This window comes from Agelaius phoeniceus, chromosome 7 (genome assembly GCF_051311805.1).
Source record: "Agelaius phoeniceus isolate bAgePho1 chromosome 7, bAgePho1.hap1, whole genome shotgun sequence".
In the NCBI taxonomy this organism is placed as follows: Eukaryota; Metazoa; Chordata; class Aves; order Passeriformes; family Icteridae; genus Agelaius; species Agelaius phoeniceus.
Window position 1 is genome coordinate 31,145,857 of NC_135271.1, and position 21,437 is coordinate 31,167,293.

The following is a 21,437-nucleotide window of genomic DNA, read 5'->3' on the forward strand; positions in this document are numbered from 1 at the left end:
TTTTACACATGTTGTGTTATGATTAAGATATGCTTGTTGCCTGCCTGACCACACAAAGGAAAGCAGCTTCTCTTTTTTCCACTGGCATCAGTAACAATATTTCCTGTGATTTTGGTACTGTGACCTTCCCTCAGGGGAAAGGTGTTATAAGCCAGGAAGGTAGGGGTGTGGTATTATTTTTTTGCTGTACTGCCAACACTTGAGCACAACAACTTGTTCCTGGAATTCTCTCCATAGGCAAGGAAGAGCCTCCAGAAAGATTATCCTTGTCTCGGGTCAGAAGGGAGCTCTGTAAGCTCACAATTACTGCAACAAGCTACTATTGGCTATCGCTTTACTCAGCATAATCATTAGAATCATCTGAAGTTATCCATGACAGAACTGAAATACTAAATACTTCCAGTGAGTAGAGAGAAGTAATGATGGACAGCCAAGTAATACAATCATTGTCATGAGCAGAGCTAATGATTAAGTCACTAAGGCAATTTTTTTTCCACCCAAACGCCTCAGAACCAGTTAATGATTTAGTGAATGGAATATCTATTTATCAAACCATATCTATGAGTAACTTGTAGTATCTACATCTTCACATATGTGGTTACAAACATTTTGTCCTCAGTATCTATCCTTTACTTGTCAGAGTTGTTTCAGTTTTTTGGGTTTTTTTTATTTGCATTGGTCAGCCATGCATTTTATATGCCATGGTTTGGGCTTCTACTGAGCTGTATATGATTTTCAGCAGCTAATCACAATGCACTAGAATAATAACTCAAATTTAGTAGAGAGGAAAAAGATCCAAACCTGTACAAAATACAGTAGAAGTTAATTTGTTATGAACTACCCCACACACCACATGTAACATTCTGCAACATCACATTAATTATGTTACTGCTTTTACTAGCATGTTATCTCTTCACAGTATCTATGAAGAAATATAAAAATAATTTGTGAAAGGATGCAGTGTCTTCTAGAAAGATGTGAAACCCAGCTATTACTACTCAGTTGTGGGGAATTCAATAGAGTGAATTCAGATTTTTAAATACCAGCAAACATCCAGAAATTGTTTGGTAACATGCAGCTAGCAGATTAAATGACAGCTCTATAAAAGCAAACAATGAATGGTCTTAGTCTTTTTCTTACAAAATACCCAGAAATAAAGAAGAAGTTTAAAAATTCTGCAATTTGCAAAAAAAAAAAAAAAAAAAAAAGCCATTATGAAAATATTATTAGAGTTATTTTTGCTGTACTAACACTAAACAAGTTTACTTAAAAAAATGGTGTGGTTTTTCTAGAAACAGAAAAGTAATGAATTAGGAGCAACACTATATGCCAGAGTACATCAGTCATCTGAGATATGCTGCTGATTCAGAGCACTAGTAACTGTGGCAAAATAACAAAAATAAGGCTGATAGGGAATACTTAAAAGAATTTTCAAACAATAACAACAGGATAGTGAAGTGCTGCATGACAAAAAACTTAACTACTCACAAAGATACAACAAAAAGAAGTATTCAAACAAACCTGTATGTTGTGGATGGAAAATGAAGAGAAAGAGCAGCTGAACAGCAGCTTGGACCAGTGGACATTATGTGTTAAGAGGAAAAATTGAACCCCTATTCAAACCTACACGGTTTTGGCACAGCATTATCATGTACTTATTATTCAACTTCATTAAATTTCTTGGATTTCTTTTTGTATTTTTTGATATTTCAGCGAGAGAGTTCTGCAATCCATTTTTATCACAATGCAGTCATTACAAGCTGAATTTCAACTTGTTTTACATAGAACGAGTACTGAGTTGTCTCTGGAGAACTCTATTGCAATTTATCTCTGCAGTTTACTTGCATCTTATTTTATCTCTCACCTCTGATACTAATCAGTCATGGCTGCAGGTCAAATCTTTTTGAATTGGAAGCAATCACAATAACGAATCCAGAAGTAAACCAGCCTATAATGAAATTCACTGCCTAGGGCTAAACATAGAGCTAACATGTGTTTAACAAATCAAAGCTTGTATTTATCACTTGCCACTGTTTGTGTCTTTGCCTGTTGGAGGGGAAAAAAACAATTAAGAAGCTGTGCAGTAAAGAAAGATTTATGAACAGCCAATTTCTTTTCAGATTTGTTGGTCTGATACTTTGGCAAAATTCAGGCTGCATATCATGCCATTACAGAGTAGCAAAAGATTTAACAGAAACCACTGATGGGTGAATCAGTTCAGAATGCAAACATCATCACTGCAAGTCTCAGCTGAAAAATCTACATAAGGCCGAGAGAAGTGCAACTGATGTCACTTATGTTTGCAGTTAGATTTTCTAAATTCCCACTGAATTATATGGTAATGAACTGAAATCCTGAAAATGAGTACTGTTTCTCACCCTAATGGCTAGTGAAGCTGAAAGGCTCCTGTACAATTCCAGAAAGCAAAAATTCAGGGTTTCCACTGGGTGGGAGGTGATGGTCCCTCCTAGGGGCTTTTGCAGGGTCCCACCATGTGCAATGCAATGCACAGTACCAGGCTCCCCAAGAGCATCCACCTGTATAACCATGCAGCCTCACAAGCCTAGAAAGGTGATTATCCTTTCCTATAATGATAGAAACACAACCATAGAATCAACTAGGTTGGAAAAGATCTCTGAGATTGAATCCAACCCATGACTGAACACCACCTGGTCAACTAGACCATAGCACTGAGTACCACATTCAGTCTTTTCCTTAAACACCTCCAGGGACAGTGACTCCACCACCTCCTTGGGCAGTCCATTCCAATGTTTAATCACCCTTGCTGTGAAGAAATTCTTCTTAATGTCCAACATAAACCTTTGCTGGCACAGCTTAAAACTTGTCCTGTCGCTGGTTACCTGGGAAAAGAGCCTGCCCCCCCACCCCCGGCTACTCCCTCCTTCCATCAAGTTGCAGAGAGTGATAAAGTCCCCCCCAAGCCTCCTCTTCTCCAGGCTAAACACCCCAGCTCCCTCAGCTGCTCCTCATAGGACTCAACATTCCACACCCTTTTGCCCCAAACTCCCCATAACCCCAGATATGCAGAAAACTTTTCATGTCAATTTTTTACAACCAAGAGACCCGATTCTGCTCACTGTTATGATTTACTGACTACGGTCAAGTTTTTCATGATTTATATTGCCTCAGTGTAAGATTAGCCTCAGTGGAGAGCTTAAAAATGATGAAACTAAACTCCTGTTTAAACAACCAAAAGTAATTCTAAATAGATTACAAATTCCTTCCTTTAAATTCCTGAGTGATAGGATTCTGAAAGGAATGGCATTATGTGTCAATATCATCCCATCTACCAGTGAAAACTAGTTGAAAGTTCATGCAGTATTTCATAGTACATCACGTAGCAGTGGTTTTGTTTTTACTTAAAAAGGAAGGTTTGTTATAATGAAATCAAACAGGAAGCTGAGTTACACAAACAGCTGAATGGCTTGGATTGATCTCTCTCTATTTGCACAAATTGAAGTGGCATCTTTCGTTACAAGGCACACCCAAGACCTTGATACCACATTTGGCGTGAGATACTTCCCGTTCTTTACTCTAATACTATGATATCACAGTCATGTTGGGATATTGAATTTCTGTGAATACAAGGATAAAAAGTGCCCCCATTTCCAAGTCACTACTGATTATTGCTTTGCCATCATCATTAACTTTTTTTCCAAAAATGCAAAAATAAGAATGAAATGAGACCAGAGTTAAAACTCTACTGCAACATTAAACTACCATGTAGTGTAACGTACTTCTCTATATTTAAGCACCTTTCACTTGCAAGCACAAGACATTGAATCAAGACTGTACTTTGAATTGAGGCACTTTAAAGTATTTTCAATAATAAAGTCTGGCACAAAGAAAACTGTACTCTGAAGCAAAGATCAAACATCCAAGCCACTGTTCTTTTTGGCTTGGGTATTTTAACAGGATCATGCTTCTTAGCATTAAAGTTGGATCACTTCTTTAAAACTGCAGTTAAGTCTGAACTTCTAATGAAGTCATCATTATTTTTAATTTCTTGTTTAGGATGATGAACCTGTAAATATCATCTGTGTGATGACAACCACAGAGCAACATTTTGGGAATAATGTCTCCAATGCCCACAATGCCCCTACCAAAACCTGTCCACAGTGGGCAAGGTGGGCAGCAGCTTTCCTCCCCATCAAGCAGTAACTTGACATGTTTAATTATCTGCTTGTCCTTCATCAGTGAAAAACCCAATGACTTCACACATTTCTCCAAACCCAGCACCACTACATTCACCAAACCCCATTTTATGACTGGTTTACCAGAAAGGAAGAGAAAAAATTATCAACATTTAAAAAAACCCCAACAAATTGCAAGCAAAACATTAAAAAATGGGTCACTGACTAATGGGACTCCAGCTTGAAACATACCAAGCCCTAATTTCCACTAATTTTGAAAATATAAAAGATTAAAGAATCTAAAATCAAAGGCTGTACTGAAATGGACTATTCACTGCCCCACACTGTGGCTGCAGACAACACTGAAGACTATACTTCCAGACCTCACAGAATCCTGGCAAATTTCTCTACTTTTCACAAAGTTTCAGCATTGCAATGTAGGGTGCAAGGCATAAACTGAACATATCCATAAGTCACATTGTTCTCCCATGAGAGAATGTCCATGGCCAGAGACTCTTTGTGTATTTTCTCACTTGTTCAAAACATCTGTGCTAAGCAAAAAAAAATACGTCATCGTTTGGTCAATGCAGAGATACTATTAGCTTTCCTTTTGCAAATGTATTTCCTTTGCATCTCAGAAAATCTGTCACATTTACCTTTGAAGCAAAGTTACATTGGTCAATTCCCTATGAAGCACTCTTCATTAATAATTTCAAACATCCTCACTTTCTATCTCATCTATGAGAATACCACTACTTGGCCTCTGGAGATTATATTATTTTGATTCCTTCAGTACTGTATTGTGACTAGAATAATTAACTTCTGGCTTAATTGTTACTAATGACTGGACTCTCTACCCAGGCACTGTGTACAGCAGAAACATTGGAGGGAATCCTCAGCATTTTTACTGGTCTTGCCCCAGTGCTCTGGCAGAGTGCAGGGAAATGTCTGTGCAGTGTAAAGCCAGCCCCTGTGACTCTATAGAACCATAGCACATGCATGCACTTGCTGTGCTTGCGGTTTGGCCATACTGCTCAGTCTTTCTTTGACCCAGTGAGAAGGCTTTTGATGTGAAAAAGAGGCTTTTGTCTCTGTATTAATTACAGAGTATAGTCTTTGCATGATTTTTGTGGAAATTTCCTTCTCTATTCTTCCTTTGCCAATCTGTTATTAAGAACAGGCAGCACGTGCTATTAGACAGCCAGATAACAAGATATGAGAGAACAGACGGCTCGATTAATACAAAAACACGCAAAGTGATATCAACCATTTTGTCCTTTTGTGTTCTGTCCCCTCTTGACTGAACTAGACCCTCACCTATGAAGGCCTCAAGACAAATAAGCAGCTTGTCCTTCCTTTTGTGCTTAAGCATACAGACTTATTCCTTAAGCAAACACCAACACTGCTTCATAACTGGGTTACGGACCAGTGCAGAAACCTGTCACGTTCCCTTTCCCACTGGCCTTTGTATTTCAGGTCCAAGCACCACCAAGCTGGCAGACTAGTGCTGTCTGTAATGTAACTCACAGAGAACTAAAAATCAGTCTCTAACATTGCAGAAAAATTTTTCACTATGAAAAATAACAGTCTTTGCATTGTTTGGACTACCTAGAGGGCAGCTTTTTAGTGTGAATAGCAGCTTATGTAGTATCACCTGACACTGTAAAGCACACATATTTTTATACATGCTTTCTTCTTCCAAAGAGATATTTCCTATTTCACTTGGTTTTCACAGTAGGTATAGGAATACTACCTGCTTAAAAGTGTACTTCATACACTACAGCTGAATACAGACTAAGCACCAGGTGAAAGCATCGGCATCTCTGAATGCAAGCCGTGCTTTTAAAAGCACCCAAAGAAGTTATTATTCCTCATCAGGTTTACTTCTTAATAGTTACTCATTGAAGTGTGATTTATATGATCATCTATCTGCATATTTTCATGCTTATCTAGGAAACTCCTTACTTCTCTGCATTTGCATGCTAATTCATTTAAATATAGATGTCTGAATAGTTCAGATCAATGTTGCATTTATCTCCTCTTCAAATTTTATTCTCCTATCATTTCACATTTTTGAAGACACTCTAAATTACTGAGTAAGGGTTCTGAATTATGTTTGCTAAGGGTGTAATTCTGCCAGTTTTACTCTAATTGTTTTACCTCAGACACAAGGTCTTAGATTTCAAGGAGACCAGTTGCAAGGTAAAATACAATATGCAGTGAGAGTAAAGATGATGGATTTGGGCCTTGACTGCTTTCCTCAAGAGGATTTGCTGCAATGAAGATATTTCTGTTTGACAGGTTTATTATTTAACATGCAATAATTTAAGATAGCAATGCAAACTTCCCCTGCAGTTCCACACTACAGATTCAAAACCAATATGGACTGAAATGCATGAGGAGGGAAGAATGGATTTCTCAATCTGCTCTATTTAAATACTATTCACTTTTTAGCATGGAAAGCACATTATACCTGTTTAAAATAGGAAAACCATTGAATTAACAGAACAAGTTCCCTATAAATACCTATCTTACCTTTACATTGAAAAGGTAAAACATTGAAAATTAAACATTAAACATTGAAAATTATTTTACTGAACTCTGTAAAATTTAAACACATAAATTGCAGTTAATTATTCAGATAAATATTTATAGATTTAGGAGACAAAAGGTATCCCATTAAATAAATAAACAGTAATGTTAATTAATAGCATGACATTATAAACAACTAATTTTCAGTATTAATCTAGAAATTAATTTACTATCATATACCTTTTGGCTCTGGTTACAGATATCACATTATCAACCTACTTCATCTTAAACTGTGAAAGTTATTCTACAGTCTAGTAATAAAGTCTGCATTCATAGATTTGCAAAGATAGAATACTTTTCTCTTATCATGGGTTTTATAATCATCCTGATAAGTAATGATTTCCTGGTATATCCAAAGTTAAACCAGGTAAAATTCAAAAAATGTCAAAATGTTTTACTTTAAGTTTTGAAACTCTTGCTGAACATGGCAAAAGTAAGATAACAGCAAATAAAAATTTAAAAAATTGCACTCCATAGATTGTAGAAGTATTGCAGATATTCCCGTGCTGCTGACTGAATCTTTGTGTGTGTGAACAAACCAGTCGTCTTTCATTCTGCCCAACAGGAGAGATTTCATTACTGTCTTTGACTTCTGAGGTTGGAAGGCAAAGGAAAGCTGAAGCTCTTGAAGGTAGATTTGATTTCATTAAAAGGGTATTTTGAGATTAGTAATGACACTTTTAACAGAATGTGTATTTTAAAAATCATTTTACTTTTGCCTCAGTAATACAGAGACTTAAGGGCTTTTTCATATTTCCAGAGTGAAAGTGTATGGAAGAAAGTTTTTCTATTATGTTCCTGCCTTTCAACGAATTGTTAAATGATCTCATCAATATATAAAGCAAGTTACTTGCTGGCAACATGTAGCTTATAAGCAGTACACAAAATATCTCTGCTACTTTAATATATTTCTTACCTCCTTTTTTACAGGATGTCAAGAGACTTGACAACTGATGGTCTGCAACTGTCTGGGATTGGCTAATTGATTGTGAATCATTCGTTTCAAATGAATGTTTTCGAATAAATGGAGAAGCAGAAATCTCATCCAAATTATTCTGGAATAAAGAATGCTGGTTTAGGCACATAAGAAATGTATTGATTCCACTTGCTTATGATAACTTACAGCTGTGATCTCATAGAGAGCAACTTGTTATTTCCCAAGACTCTCTGAAACATCTAATGCTAGATTTAAGTTACACAAGATTCTTGTGGCTTTCAGCAACACCGACTTAGCACCCGTGTCACAAACATTTGTTTACTTTTTTCCATTTAACTTATTTATCCCCTTTCCTCATGCAGTTAAATCATAGCATGCACTGTATGCTGATTTCCTCTCATAGTTAATTTGTATCTTTAGAAAAAGCTATAGGAAGGTATTAATCTGCTTAACATTTCTAAGTACATCATCCAAGGGATTTTGTTTTTTTAATCTTACATATGCTCAGCAGAGTTACTGGCAAAAACTGTACATTTTCTCCATTTCATCCTTTCAACATCAAATGGTAAGCAGCAAAAATTGGATCAGACTTCAAAGACTATGCTGTGCTCCAAGTCACAGAGCGACTCCTCCATTTCACATATTGAATTCGAGCAGGATATCAAAGTGCTACCAAAGAACCTCAGGTCCTTACTAAAAAAGAGTCTCTAACATCTGTAGAAAGTGAAGTGCACAGACAAATCACCTCAGGGAGCAGCTAGCATTTATTCTCAGCAGCAAATTTCCAGCCTTTTGATTCTCTTATTCACTGTACCTCCCTGTCTCTCTACAGAACTAAAGTTCTTAGCAAGCAGGCTTTTGTCTCAAAGACTTCAAAACATCACTAACGGTTTCATGTTCAGATGGCTATGCCAAGCAGACATGAACACATTGCAGAACTGTGGACTCAGGAATTTGAAGTTATAATGGGATGTTGTTTTAGAATATAAACATAGTAGTACCTTTTTAGTTTGTTTCTCAAGAAAATCAGGCACCACGGGAGAAGACTGGTTACTGGTTTGCTGCCTAAAAGCAAAGAAAAAGAAAAAAATTAGATTAAGTATTGTAATTTCTTTGCTCTTATAAAAGGCTTACTGGCACACACACTTTTTGTCTTGATTTTCCCTTTTCTCCCTCCCCCTATTTCTAAATATGCACATACAACCAATTCAGAAAAAAAAAAACCCAGACCAGTCCCATTTCCCCTTGTAAGAAAGTGCATACTGTTAAACACAGCAACAGGTTATGAGCAATGAATTTGTCATTAAAAATTTGTGTGTCTGTACAGATGTGTAAAATGAGTTTACAAGAATTCAATGAAGTTGAAGTAATGTATGAATTTGCTCAGATTTTACATTAAATATTTTTTCCTGGGCTGTGAAAAGCTATTTTCACAGAATTCAAACTTAGACACACAAAATTTGATGGATGAGCAAGAAGTGAAACACATGTGCTCTCCTAAAGCCATGTGGGTTAAAGACAGAGCAAGAAGTAAGATGTCTTAGATTCTTTAGCTATATCTGTTACTATTTTACCATCACATTATGTCGCCATCAAAATATTAAAGGCCAACTCCTACTTCATTAATGCTGATTAAAGTAACATAAAAACCTTCTGCAGACTATGATCCTCGTTGTCAGGCCTTTGAAGTCAATGGATTTCTTCAACAGTAAAGTCCACCCAGACAGAACTTGTTTCAGAATCTTCAGTTATGCAATACCAAAAAAATTGCTACCAATTTCATTCAGTGGATTAAAAAAATTGAGGCTCATAGAAATTATTTGGTATGCTCATGGTCCTCAAACTGGGATTCAAACAAAGACTTTTTCATTGTCAAAACAGAATGAAGTTCATAAACATGGTAAACATTCATCTTTCTGTAATGTTTCAGTTTCATGAGGGAACTTCGGACTTGCATGTCAGATAAGGGGAATTTAAGTCCCCCTTTATTCTTTGACACAAAGAAAGAGAAGAAAAACATTTTCCCTAAAATGTAAATTGAATTTAAACTTGTGATTTCCTTGGAGGAAAGGATTCATTTTAGAAATGCATTGTCATTTAGTACTGGCACACTTCTTAAAGTAGAAAGTAAAACATATGTCTAGTACTTTATTTTACACTGTATGTGTGCATATACTATATTATCTGTAAAGTTCTTTATTACTATTTATCTTGAATATATATTATTTAGATAATAATTTATTTAGTGTCACTGGTTAGATAACCTGCCCCTTTTCCCCAAAATTTCCTCAAGCATTTTTTGAGATGGTGCACCCCCCTTTTCCCCAGTATTTCTGAAAATAAATCAAATACAAGGTAAAAATTATTAATAATCCTCAAATATCACTGTGGTGGATGTCAAAAATCAACATTTGCTGTCAGATCAGTATGTTGCAAATGGCCTACAATGCCAAAACCAGACTGAATCATCATATAAATTTAAATATTCAGATTTTGGAGTGGTTTGGATCTGGATCTAAATAAGTAGCATGAAAATAATCTTTGTCTTCTACTAAAAAAAAATACACAACCTTGCACAGCTAGGACCATATATAATTGTTTAAAGCATAAAGGCAAAAATCAACTACTTCCTTTCTGTACAGCTTAAGCTAGCAAAAATCAGCCTCTGCAATTTGGAAGCCCCTAAACCCCAACTCTCTGTCAGGATCCCAGTGATGCATTGTTTCTGATTAAAACAATCCTAAATTGGGTTCTATTAGCTGCAAGGGAGCCCAACCTTGCACAGAATTACTGTTGCTACCAGAAGTATGCACTTGAGTACCAGTTGTTACTCATGAGCCTCTCATTACATTTTTCTTCCCTTGTCCTGACAAGATGGGGAATGGCAGAACTGCTTGGTGGACACCTGGCAGCCAGCCAAGGTCAGCCCACCACAGCGTCAAACTGGCAGGGAATACTTCTGAAAATGTGGTATCAGCTGCAGATCTGGGTTCATGGACCTGGTTTCAGTCAGGCAACTCAACAATTTGCTGCTGACTGTTCAGCTACTGAGCTGTAATACGCCTCAGTCTTCACATACAGGCTGTCCATAAATCACTCCACTAGCAAGAAGCATTGGAAAAAGAAACATTGATTCTTAAGGTCTGTCTACACATCTGTATAGTGTATAGACTCACTATCCTTAGCATTGAAAGCAGTTGAACCATGGCAACATAAATCTAGTAATGGAGATTAACTTATGCTGGAGAAAAAATACCTAGTTTTGGAGTTACTCTGGCCATTACCAGTATAAGTAATGGCCCTTTTACTTTCATTATTTAAATGCCTTGGAAAATGTTAGAAACACTACTGGGTATTCTACTAGAAACAATACAGTTCATTTTGCAAAAGCAATATTTTATGGAATAGAAAAAATTCAATCCTTCCAGCGTGGGTAGATGAAAAATTCCAAAGGGGTGGGAACAAGGAAAAAACCAGATGACACTGGAAAATTGTGCCCAAATTCTCATCTACACCTTAAAAAATCCTGAGTAACTAAACTTAGGAACAGTAAAGTAATTAGAAGCTCACATGACATCAGAATCAGGCCCATGGATTCTACTGCATGCCACAAGGATTGCAGACGTCCTATTTTCAGCACAAGCAATAATCTCAATGTTTGCCATGATTAAAAATAGGAAAGTGAAGCTATTAAAGGAAATCAGAATGTCTTTATACCAGCTTTTCTTGTGGAAAGAAATGAAAATTCATATTCAAAATATGCCTTATACAAGAAATTGCAATGTGATCTTGACAAAAACTGAAATCACCCAAGGAGAAAGTATGGGAAAGGTGTAAGGGCATAAATTACCAGGACCCAATGGCATTCTTCTGAAGATCCTGAACAAAATAGATTTAAAATGTAGAGATGTGACCCTTTCAATCAGCTTTCCATGAAGAATAGAAACACACCAACATAGTGATTATTTTTATTTTAGTTTTCATCAAAAGAATTCTTGGAAAGTTTTGTTGTTGACTGACAGAGTGAACCTCACCTTAGTGAGATGAAGGCTGCAGATCAAGTCAAAGAAACCACAGCAAAGACAGAGGAGCTTTTATACAAAACAGGAGAATTCACATGTAACCAGTTTCTAAATGAATTTGTGCTCATGTGACTGAAATCATGTTTAATCTCTCAGTGATGTCCTGTCCAGACACAGGACACTGTGATTATGTGCTAATCCACCAGTGCCCATGCAGGTAAATCCACATTGTGTGCTATTTCAATGGGCCTCCAGCTCTAGCAAACCATTGAGAAATGAACCTCACTCATTTTTCAGGCACAGCAACAATGCCACTGCAAGTAAAGCAGACGTGGAGAATTCCTCCAGATCCATTTCTATACTTCCCATACTGATGCAGCAACAGCTGGTGGCACTACGATGCTATAAAAGCTGGCTTGCAATGCCAAACCCACTGGCTCAGAAATGTTACAGTTCAAGAACTCACTATGTGTTTATAAATCATAAAAAAAAATTTGACCAATCATTTAAGTCACGCCCATTTTCAGAGAAAAATCAGCTACACCTATTTTTTTTACATATATTTGCTTAATCTCATTTTAAAAACCTGTAGTGGTGGAACTGTCAAAACTCTTCAAGGTAACCTACACAGGGTTTAACTCAACTTACCATTAGTAAGCTTTTCTTATGTCTAACCTAACATTCTTGTGCTGCAATGCAAGCCCACTATTTCTCTCTTGATTCTCAAGAGAGAACCATCAGTTTGTTTTCACATCAGCCTTTCATGACAGGAGAAATGATACCATATGACCCTTAGTTTTTCATCTTTCTTAGACATCTTCCTTTACCATGGTTTACAGAGACATGTGATCATTTTTGATGCCAAAGGACTTGTTAATTTTCTTCAAGGGCGGTCTCTAATATACTACCTTAACCAAGTCTTGGCAGTGATGACAAAATGTTATGATGCACATGTGAGTTGATGTATTCTCACTGCTAGCAAACCTCCCAATGTAAACTTTTGACTTTGAGCACTATTGACTTTCATATTGCAGTTCATTACATTTCATGTAACTGCTTCTAATTTCAATCCTACCCTCTCAAGCCCTTGGACTACCACTGACTTAGTACTGATACAAATTTAGTAATCAGATTCTGCTTTATCAGTCAAGCCAATAGAAAGCAGAAATAGACCCATTTCCAGAACTTGACTTTCACACGTATAGTTCCTGTAGAAAAGAAAAATGCTGATAATTATTCTTCATCTATAATTTTTTAAACATCTAAGTTGGTGTGCCTGTGTAGCTTTGTACTGACTATTATACAATCTTGGTTCTGTAAGGCTCACGTGAATGTCATTACTAAAAATAATGGTTTTGAGAACCTAAGCTGATCAAAGCCTGGACATGACAGAAAATAGGTAAAAAGAGAAAGATACAAGAGAAAAAAATCACAATGAACTCAGTTCAAGAGTGTGAACTGGTGTTGATGTCTGGTATCTTCTACTCTTAACACACAGAGCTCCAAAGGAAACCAAGGAGTAAGGGATACAAGACCCAACTGATAACAAAGTCACTATGTGGAAACGATGCCTTCTTCTACACAACACAGCATGATGGCACTGATTGTGTACATGTAACTAACTTATATTGTGATGTTTAGCAGTCATTGAGCTATAGTACAGTGAGATAAAAAAAAAATTAACAATGCAGTAAGTGTTTTCCAGGGGAAGTACCAAATCAGTATTACTTAAAACAATTCTCATTTGGGAAGGAAACAGAAAGGATGATGATGGTGGAACACGCAGGTTGCAGATACTTTGATGGGGTTCTATAGGGATTTAAAGATATTTAAGAATGACAGCTCTGTCTGAACAAGAAGATGAACAAGGTAGCATAGATTAAGGTCTTTAGCCACTGAACTGTAGATTATCCTGCCAAGCAAGAAAATTTATGAAAAATATATTCACTAGAGATATGTCAATCTAACAAGTTCAAATCACATGATGTTTTAGAAAATTACTTCTCACTTCTCCATAAATTATTCCTAATTAGCTCAAAAGATCCCTAACACTAACCTGAAATTTTAGCTACGCCATTGCAAAATGCAGCGTTTTTGATTTCTGCAATGATCAATTGCAAAATGGAGGCAGACATTAAGTAAGGTTGGTGTCTGTGCTCTCCTTGTGAAACAGGAGACCCCATCGCACTCCTCCCTTTCCTGCTGCCTATTCAGCTCTACACAGAATGGTAAATCAGCTATTCAGCTGCTGTAAAAATGGCTCAGAAAGGCTTCTACTTTCCTCATTTGAACCATGTTTTACACATGTCTTGATCATGTTTGACTTTAAAATAACTGTCCCTTTCAAGCTTTGATCGTGATTCAGTTCCTTGATGCCACGCAGGCCTGCTGCTTCCTCTCTGTGGCTGATGATGTCAAGAAAAGGCTTGGCAAGTGTTTCATACATGCATGGTTTTTGGGGAATAATTAAAACTTAGTGTCAGCTTCCCAGGTGCACAATTATTCCCAGGATCCTGTTTTAGCAGGAGTCACAGATACTTCCACAGATTTGTGGAACTGAATGGGAAAACATTTTTTCAATGAGACAAAGTCACTTCCCTGCTAACATTTACATTATCTATTTCTACTCCAATCAGAGATATTTGTCAACTCTCCATGCATCCTTAGTTACCTGTGACATCAGCTTTGCATTTAACTTGATAACCAAGTCAAGCATATAAATGCATGAAACATTTTAACACGTAACACTAAATGAACAAATGTGTGCATTTAATTAGGAAGCCATGTCATTTATTAGCTTCAGTTTGCTTATGTCCTGCATCCACTGACTGAAGAGCATGAACTAGGTGTAGAGATTCAATTTCTTCTCCTGAATTAATTTTTTAAAGTACTCATTTCTTCCAAACACTTTGAAATTCATGACTTAGTAAAACTGAGTGCTTTACATATAACACTATAACTCAGCTTTTACACAGATCTTTAAAAGATCAGCAGGTTGCTGCTCTTTTAATCTCTCTTTAATTAAGAACTGCCAGCAGTAATGGCACTTTCCCAACTCCAGGCAAAAGATATTTATCTATCTGACTGTAAACTGCAACCAGAACTGGGTGCAAGACCTGAATTGCCAGTGTATTTTACATGGACATCTTCAGGTCAAATATCTAAATGCATTTAGACACTGACTTCAACGTCAGTTTGGTGGCTAAATGTCTTTAAAGGCTGTATATATGTGCTGTGTATATATTGAAGCTAACAAAACTCAATTCTATGAGCATACATGGAAAAAGAAATAACTGTTAACTTCTCTAGAATGGCTTCAGCAGGAGAGATCTCCTAACTCTTAGTCACTGAAACTGATGGAAAGGAATAGTCCTGCAAATGCAGCCACCTGCCCTAGAACAATGCTGGTGAGTCAAACGTAACAGATCCCTTTTGCCTCTCATACTTGAGGAAGTGTCACAGGAAGATTTGTCTGGAGTGAATCCATCACTTGAAGTGGTAAAATACCTCTTCTCTTCAAGAAAGAGAGCACCACCATGGTTTACAGCATTCCTAGGCTTTCTGTCAGTGACAGAACGTGTCCATCTGCTCTTGACAGCTCTTTTCCCTGTCTCATTGCTGGTCTGCATGGAGCTTTTTGGGCACAGAAGGGTAACTTTCTTCTCTTGGACATTTAATAACATGCACTGCAGTGAAAGCTGAAAGGCTGAGCTCTTGCAATTCTGTCTGCAATCTGCAGTATTCTAGGTACTTACAAGAAGTGCACAAAACCAGGAGAGCAATCCAGAGCAAACCACACATCTCCACTAATTGGGAGATCACTGAGATGATTAAGCTGGAGGGAGAACTTGCTAACCTACAGGTGCTCATCCTCAGAATATGGCAGATTTATAAGAGCTGGCTGAACCATGATGACAAATCTGCTCCTTTCAGATCTTATTGCATGCGAAATCACTTTTATTAAAGAATAGGTAGTAAAGGATTCAACTTACCAGTCTTCTTCACAACCAAAATCAGAAGTAGAGCAGCTGCTTGTAAGCTGAGGATCTGCTACACACTCAGTGCTGGTTTTCAATCTTGCGTAGTTTTTACGAACAATATATCCCCTAAAAGCTAAAAAACATAGTTTTGAATCAGGAAGATTCTGCAGAAACTGAAACTGGCTTTGCAGCACAGACCTGAATGTCCCCAGCTTTTACTGAATTTGTGTACAGGAACACTTAGCAGCCCACAGGAGTGACTCCAATGTTTGCAATGTTACCAACACCCAGACATTCTACGGGGCTTTACACTCTCACTGTTGACCACTTGGCACAGTCCAGGCAAGGAAAACAGGCCTCAAAAAGAGAATGTGTCTAATGTAAATATGAATCCAACTCAGAATGTATTAAAATAAAATCACTCCCAAAACAACTTCTTTAATCACAACTTCCCTTTGATTTAGTCATAATTTTACAGAATCAGAAGCTTTACTTTCTTTTATTGTGGGACAATGGGGTGCAGAGCCAGGGACAGATATATTCAGTTAGTCTTCTCCTATTTTTTAAATTAACTGTAACCATGATAAAACATTTAAAATGCCTCTCTCTCATAAAATCAGGGAAAAAAAATTATAGACATTAAAATTTATACCATTCCTAAAAAAAGAAAAAAAAATCATAGTGGAATGAATTGGTAAATAAAATGACAATTAATAACATTTTGAGGATAGCAACATCCTTTATTTCTATAGACTGTCTCTGGGTTCGGGTACCTGAATACCGTAATTATTTCCATAGGTTTATCTTGCATTCTTTACACCTGTGAGCAGTAATAAAGCTCCAGCACAAACCAAAGATAGTGATGCATACTGCACTTAGGACAAAGGACTCAAAAGGCTGCAATATACACTTAAACTCACAAAATTTAAGATTTGATTTTGTAGGGTTTATTTCAAGCATTATTTTTAGTAGAAATACCTAAGGGGAGAAAGGACTTAATAATGAAAAAGTAACTACAGTATCAGTGCCATTGTTTCAGTGTACAACAAGCAGTTGCTGAATAAGGCTGAGGGCTGTGAGAGAAAGGAGCTGTGTCCAGTTTAGTCCAGCAGGATTGCAGTTTTAACAGTGAGACAGTATGTAAACGAATAGTGGAACTAAGCTGAGGAGATAGGATTTTTAAAAAAATGTTTCCTGTCCAGGAAAAGCTTTTATGCACACTAAATGCACACAAACCAGAGTAATTCTGAAGATTAAATACCCAAAGGAGAAGAGCAGCCCTCCCATTGGGGTCCAGGGTTGCATATTAAAGGCACTGATAGGCACAGAAATAAGGTCTAAGGCAACCTCATGTAGGATCAGGATCAACACTGTAGATTACTGAAGGAAATCAGAAGGTAGGACAAATACTGAATAAACTGAGGAACGGAGAAATTGATCAGAAGATTAACAAGATTTCTCTGTATCTCACACTTCTGACTTTTTTATGAAAGCACTGAGGTTTCTGGGACAAGGAGCAACAAAAGTTGCCTTTTAATGAGAGGTTATGAAAATAAACAACCATTCACTTTACAGAAGTCATGACAGAAGTTCGACCTGCTGAGGTGTTGAACCAAATACAGAGCTCAGGTATCCTGAGGCTTGAGGAACTTTCCACCCTGGATACTCCCAACTAGGAAAGTCTGCTATCTGACAGAGATGAGGCAAGCTCTCACTTGTCCCATGTGATCAGGCTTCCAATCCTTAACTATCCCCTACTGACCAGCCAAGGATCCCACTCTGCTATCAGCAGCAGAGACAGCTGGCCAGCAGTCACCTCTCTGCAGCTGAAACATGCTGAGTGTCAATCACTCGATGAACTACTATAAAGCAGCACTGAAATAAATGAACTGATAAGATAAACTTCAGTTTTATCCTTTGTAGTTTCTCACCTTTTAGTACTTCTTTGCATGTGTGTCTATAAAATCAGCCCTGATACTTGCTGTGATTTTATATTTAAATATTGTTTTTCTTTTTATCAGAGATTCTTACTAATGCCAGTATAACCATTTTGGTCTTTGCCCCATCCACTGTGTAAAAATTGCTATATCTGACTTAATAAACACAGTTTTTGCCCTATCTTCTGTTTTCATAGGTATTTTCAAAATCAACTCCTCTTCCCACAAGATGGTTTCTAACTTTCTTCCAAATTACCTTGAATTTGAAAGGTAAATAGCTGTATTTTTCCTATTTTTGACTCCTGGAACAACTGAAGTACAGGGTAAACAAACTTCTTTGGGACTCTCAAAAGCTTCATCAAGCACTAGAAGGGCTGCATCTTTTCAACATTTATTAACAGGCTCTATAATGCTTCAAAAGAAATACATATGCAGAGAATTCTACTGGGGGAGTCTAAGAGGCTGGGAAGCCGCTCCATCACAGCAATTTGCATTACTGACTGGTGCTGGTTTTGACACTAAGCACTTGGCTCAAAGAGTGTGAAATTAGCAGACTCATGTTGCTACTGCTCCATGAACAATCACTGCATCATTGAAGAAGAATGATTACCAGCTGTCACCTCATTTTCACCTTATTCAGTCTATATTCCAAACTTTCCAAACAGCAACAGTAGCTTTAGCCCTGATCTTTACATAGCCAAAGATGACAGGATCTGACAAGCAACATAGGAACTGAACTTAATTTTAACACTTCTATTAGTAACTTGGTGTTAAATGCTTTATGTGCCACAAATTAGGACATGAATTTTTACTTCTTGTACTGATCATTTTTCACACAAAAAGAGTTTTCTGTCAGTTTCAGCACCTAGCAAACCAAGAATCTATTTACCTCAGGGATTAGTAACTTGGTGTTAAATGCTTTATGTGCCACAAATCAGGACATGAATTTTTACTTCTTGTACTGATCATTTTTCACACAAAAAGAGTTTTCTGTCAGTTTCAGCACCTAGCAAACCAAGAATCTATTTACCTCAGGGAGTCTGAAATGTAGCATCTTGCAGTTACAAACTTTTAAGGTCTAAATACCAAGGCAATATACACTACATACAATAATGCACAATTCCAGATAGAAAAAGTCCAGGCATTTGCCTTCTGGGTCCCACAGGAAATATAGAATTACAGAGCAAATTGTGAAGCACAGTGTAAAAAGATCAAAGCTAAACAATCACAGGTCTATGAGAGAACTATAAAGAAAGGAGAAAGGAGATGAAGTAGTTTTAAAACAGTAGAAGGATTAATTCTCAGTCATTAAAAAATCATGTGAAACAGACTTTTTCTACACATACACATTTTTACTCTCTAACATCACCTAAAACAGCATATAACAGCAACTCAGAAGTGAAAGCTCATGCTTGCTAAAGAGAAGGTAGTTGATTTCCTAGGAACAGCACATCACTTTCTTAATTTGTCTAGTTAAAAGAGCATTCAGCAACTTAACTAACAGCATCTGAGAGAAATTAGAGCCCATGAATCTGATTATTCACTCCATGCCAAATTAATTCTAATAAGCAGTAGATGGCATAGAGTCACATCCTTTATTGGGTGCCATGAATACTTCCCCTCTTTCACTTCTCTAGATGGATACTGGGTGATGCATGTTTAACAGCAGAAAAAAAACTCCTAAGTTCTCCAGCAGAAGTATTATGAGAAGGAAGTTATGAATTGTCATGTCCAAGCAGTAACTATCATTAACAGTGACTATTAGCAAGACTCACTAAGGCTGTCATCAGGTCTGGTGTCACTGATGCACATCAACACTTGGACATGGAATCCATAGAATCACAGAATGTGCTGAGTTGGAAGGGACCAACAAGGATCATCAAGTTCAACTCCTGGCTCAGCACAGGACCATCCTCAAAGGTCATGTCATGTGCCTGAGAGCACTGTCCATTTGCTTCTTGAGCTTTGTCAGGCTTGGTGCTGTGACCACCACGTATCACAGTCTCTGATCTTGAGACTTGGTCAAATAAAAAAGTGAAGATGACTATGAAATTCTGGCAATATCAGCAAGGAAAAGGAAGAGATTTTATTGTACATTGTCCCTTCATGATTTTAGCATGAAATCCAGTAAGAATAGTCTCAATTTTTTCTCCTCAAAATCAGAAGAAAAATCAGACATTTGGAGATTGACAGAGCTTAGCTCAGAGATGGGGATGGAATATTAACCCCCATAGTTTAAAACTGTAATGCCTTCTCATTTTCTAAAATGCTCCCTGCATACGAGCATTAGAGACATACTAAACATGAAGAATTACTGGATGCTGTAAGCTAGTACAGGACACAACAAGATAGGAGAGTAAAGTTAACCACAGCTGTGCAGTCTGTACAAACTAGTCTGGTTTACCCTGACTGGGAAATTAGGATAATATGATAAATCAGTTCAGCTGCCATTAGGAGAGACATGTCTTCAATGTTTTTTACACTGACAATGTAGTTAGAAGAAGGAAAGCTACTGATAAAAAAAATAGGAAAATGGATCTGCTACTTAGCAGTCATTTTCAAGAAAAATTTAAAGAAAATTTTTTGATATATTTATCAAATGCTTAGAAGTTTTTGGAAGATTTTACTCGCGTAATTCTTACACCTATACAATGGTATTAGCTGAGTGCATGTACACACATATACATAGTAATACAAATAGATGAATAAATATTGGAATAAATATGCAAAAAATACTTCCTTGTCTTCTACTGAAACTAACATTATATTTTTGCTGCTGAAAGTCCCAAAGACAATGCTTTTATTAAAATATTACATTTATTATAAATGTAAACCAGTAAATTGCAGCTGTTCTCTGTCCCTCTTTTTTATTAAAAGGGAATAAATTTTGCCAGAAGTACAGTTAGAGATATGTAAGTTACAGAAAGAAAAGCAGAAGTTACAGAAAGAAAGCAATTTACAAGGGGTCCTTCCTCCTGAACATCCATCACTTCTTATTTAAGGAAAAGAGCCCAAATCTAGAGTTCTTGATAAAGAATTTTCTAATACAGTATGACATATGGTGAGTGTGTGAGCACGTGTTGGAGGAGGAGATGGTGGCTCAGTGGATTAATCATTTGCCTTTCACCTCTGGAAGCATAGTTAAACTCAGTCTTGACCAGAGCTGCACAGTATATTCCAGATGGCTAAAGTGGACCTAATTAAAATGAATTCAGTGATGTCACCTCAGATCTAAATGAATTGCATGCACCACTCATTTGGCATTTTGGCAATGTCAGTTCACAAATAAAATAACCAGATTAAAATCCTCCCTTAATTCTTTTGGGACAAGTCACACTGCATGGAAATAAATGCTATCATAACTAGAAAACATACTTTCATAATTGTATTATCTGTTGCTTTAAATTCTAATTAATTCTAAATTCTAATTATTCTAAAATAAACATTTTATGAGACTTGCATGTGAGGTAAATAAATGAAGCAATATTTCAGTGAGATGATTCAGTGGATATACACTGATTTAAACCAGCTGTGAATCTGGAAAATAATTTTAAAAAATCTTTGACAATATATTTTTCCCTCATGTAGAATTGAATTGAATTGCCCTCTCATGTGAATTGAAACACTGTAAATTCCAATTACAAAGAAATACTCAGAAATGCAAAGTATTGTCAACTCAAACACTTAATACAAAATCATCCTTTACAATTTGTTTCCGATTTAAAAAGTAGCATTTTCTAACCCACACAGTTTGAGAAATTGTGACTGAAGTAGGAGGAAAGGTCTTGTTTATCCTGTGTACCCTTTTAGCCATG

General features: G+C 36.8%; 1 protein-coding gene across 6 annotated transcripts in view; it reads right to left on the reverse strand.

The window, feature by feature from the left end:
* The window catches only part of MYO3B (myosin IIIB), a 211,785-nt gene that overhangs the window by 52,851 nt on the left and 137,497 nt on the right, over positions 1-21,437 (reverse strand). For all 6 annotated transcript variants that reach the window (XM_077181419.1, XM_077181420.1, XM_077181421.1 and 3 more), the window contains 3 exons: positions 15,698-15,818; positions 8,685-8,748; positions 7,663-7,801 (listed from right to left, as the gene is read on the reverse strand). In XM_077181419.1, the coding sequence (XP_077037534.1) occupies positions 7,663-7,801; positions 8,685-8,748; positions 15,698-15,818 (324 nt within the window). The remainder of the gene's footprint in view (positions 1-7,662; positions 7,802-8,684; positions 8,749-15,697; positions 15,819-21,437) is intronic.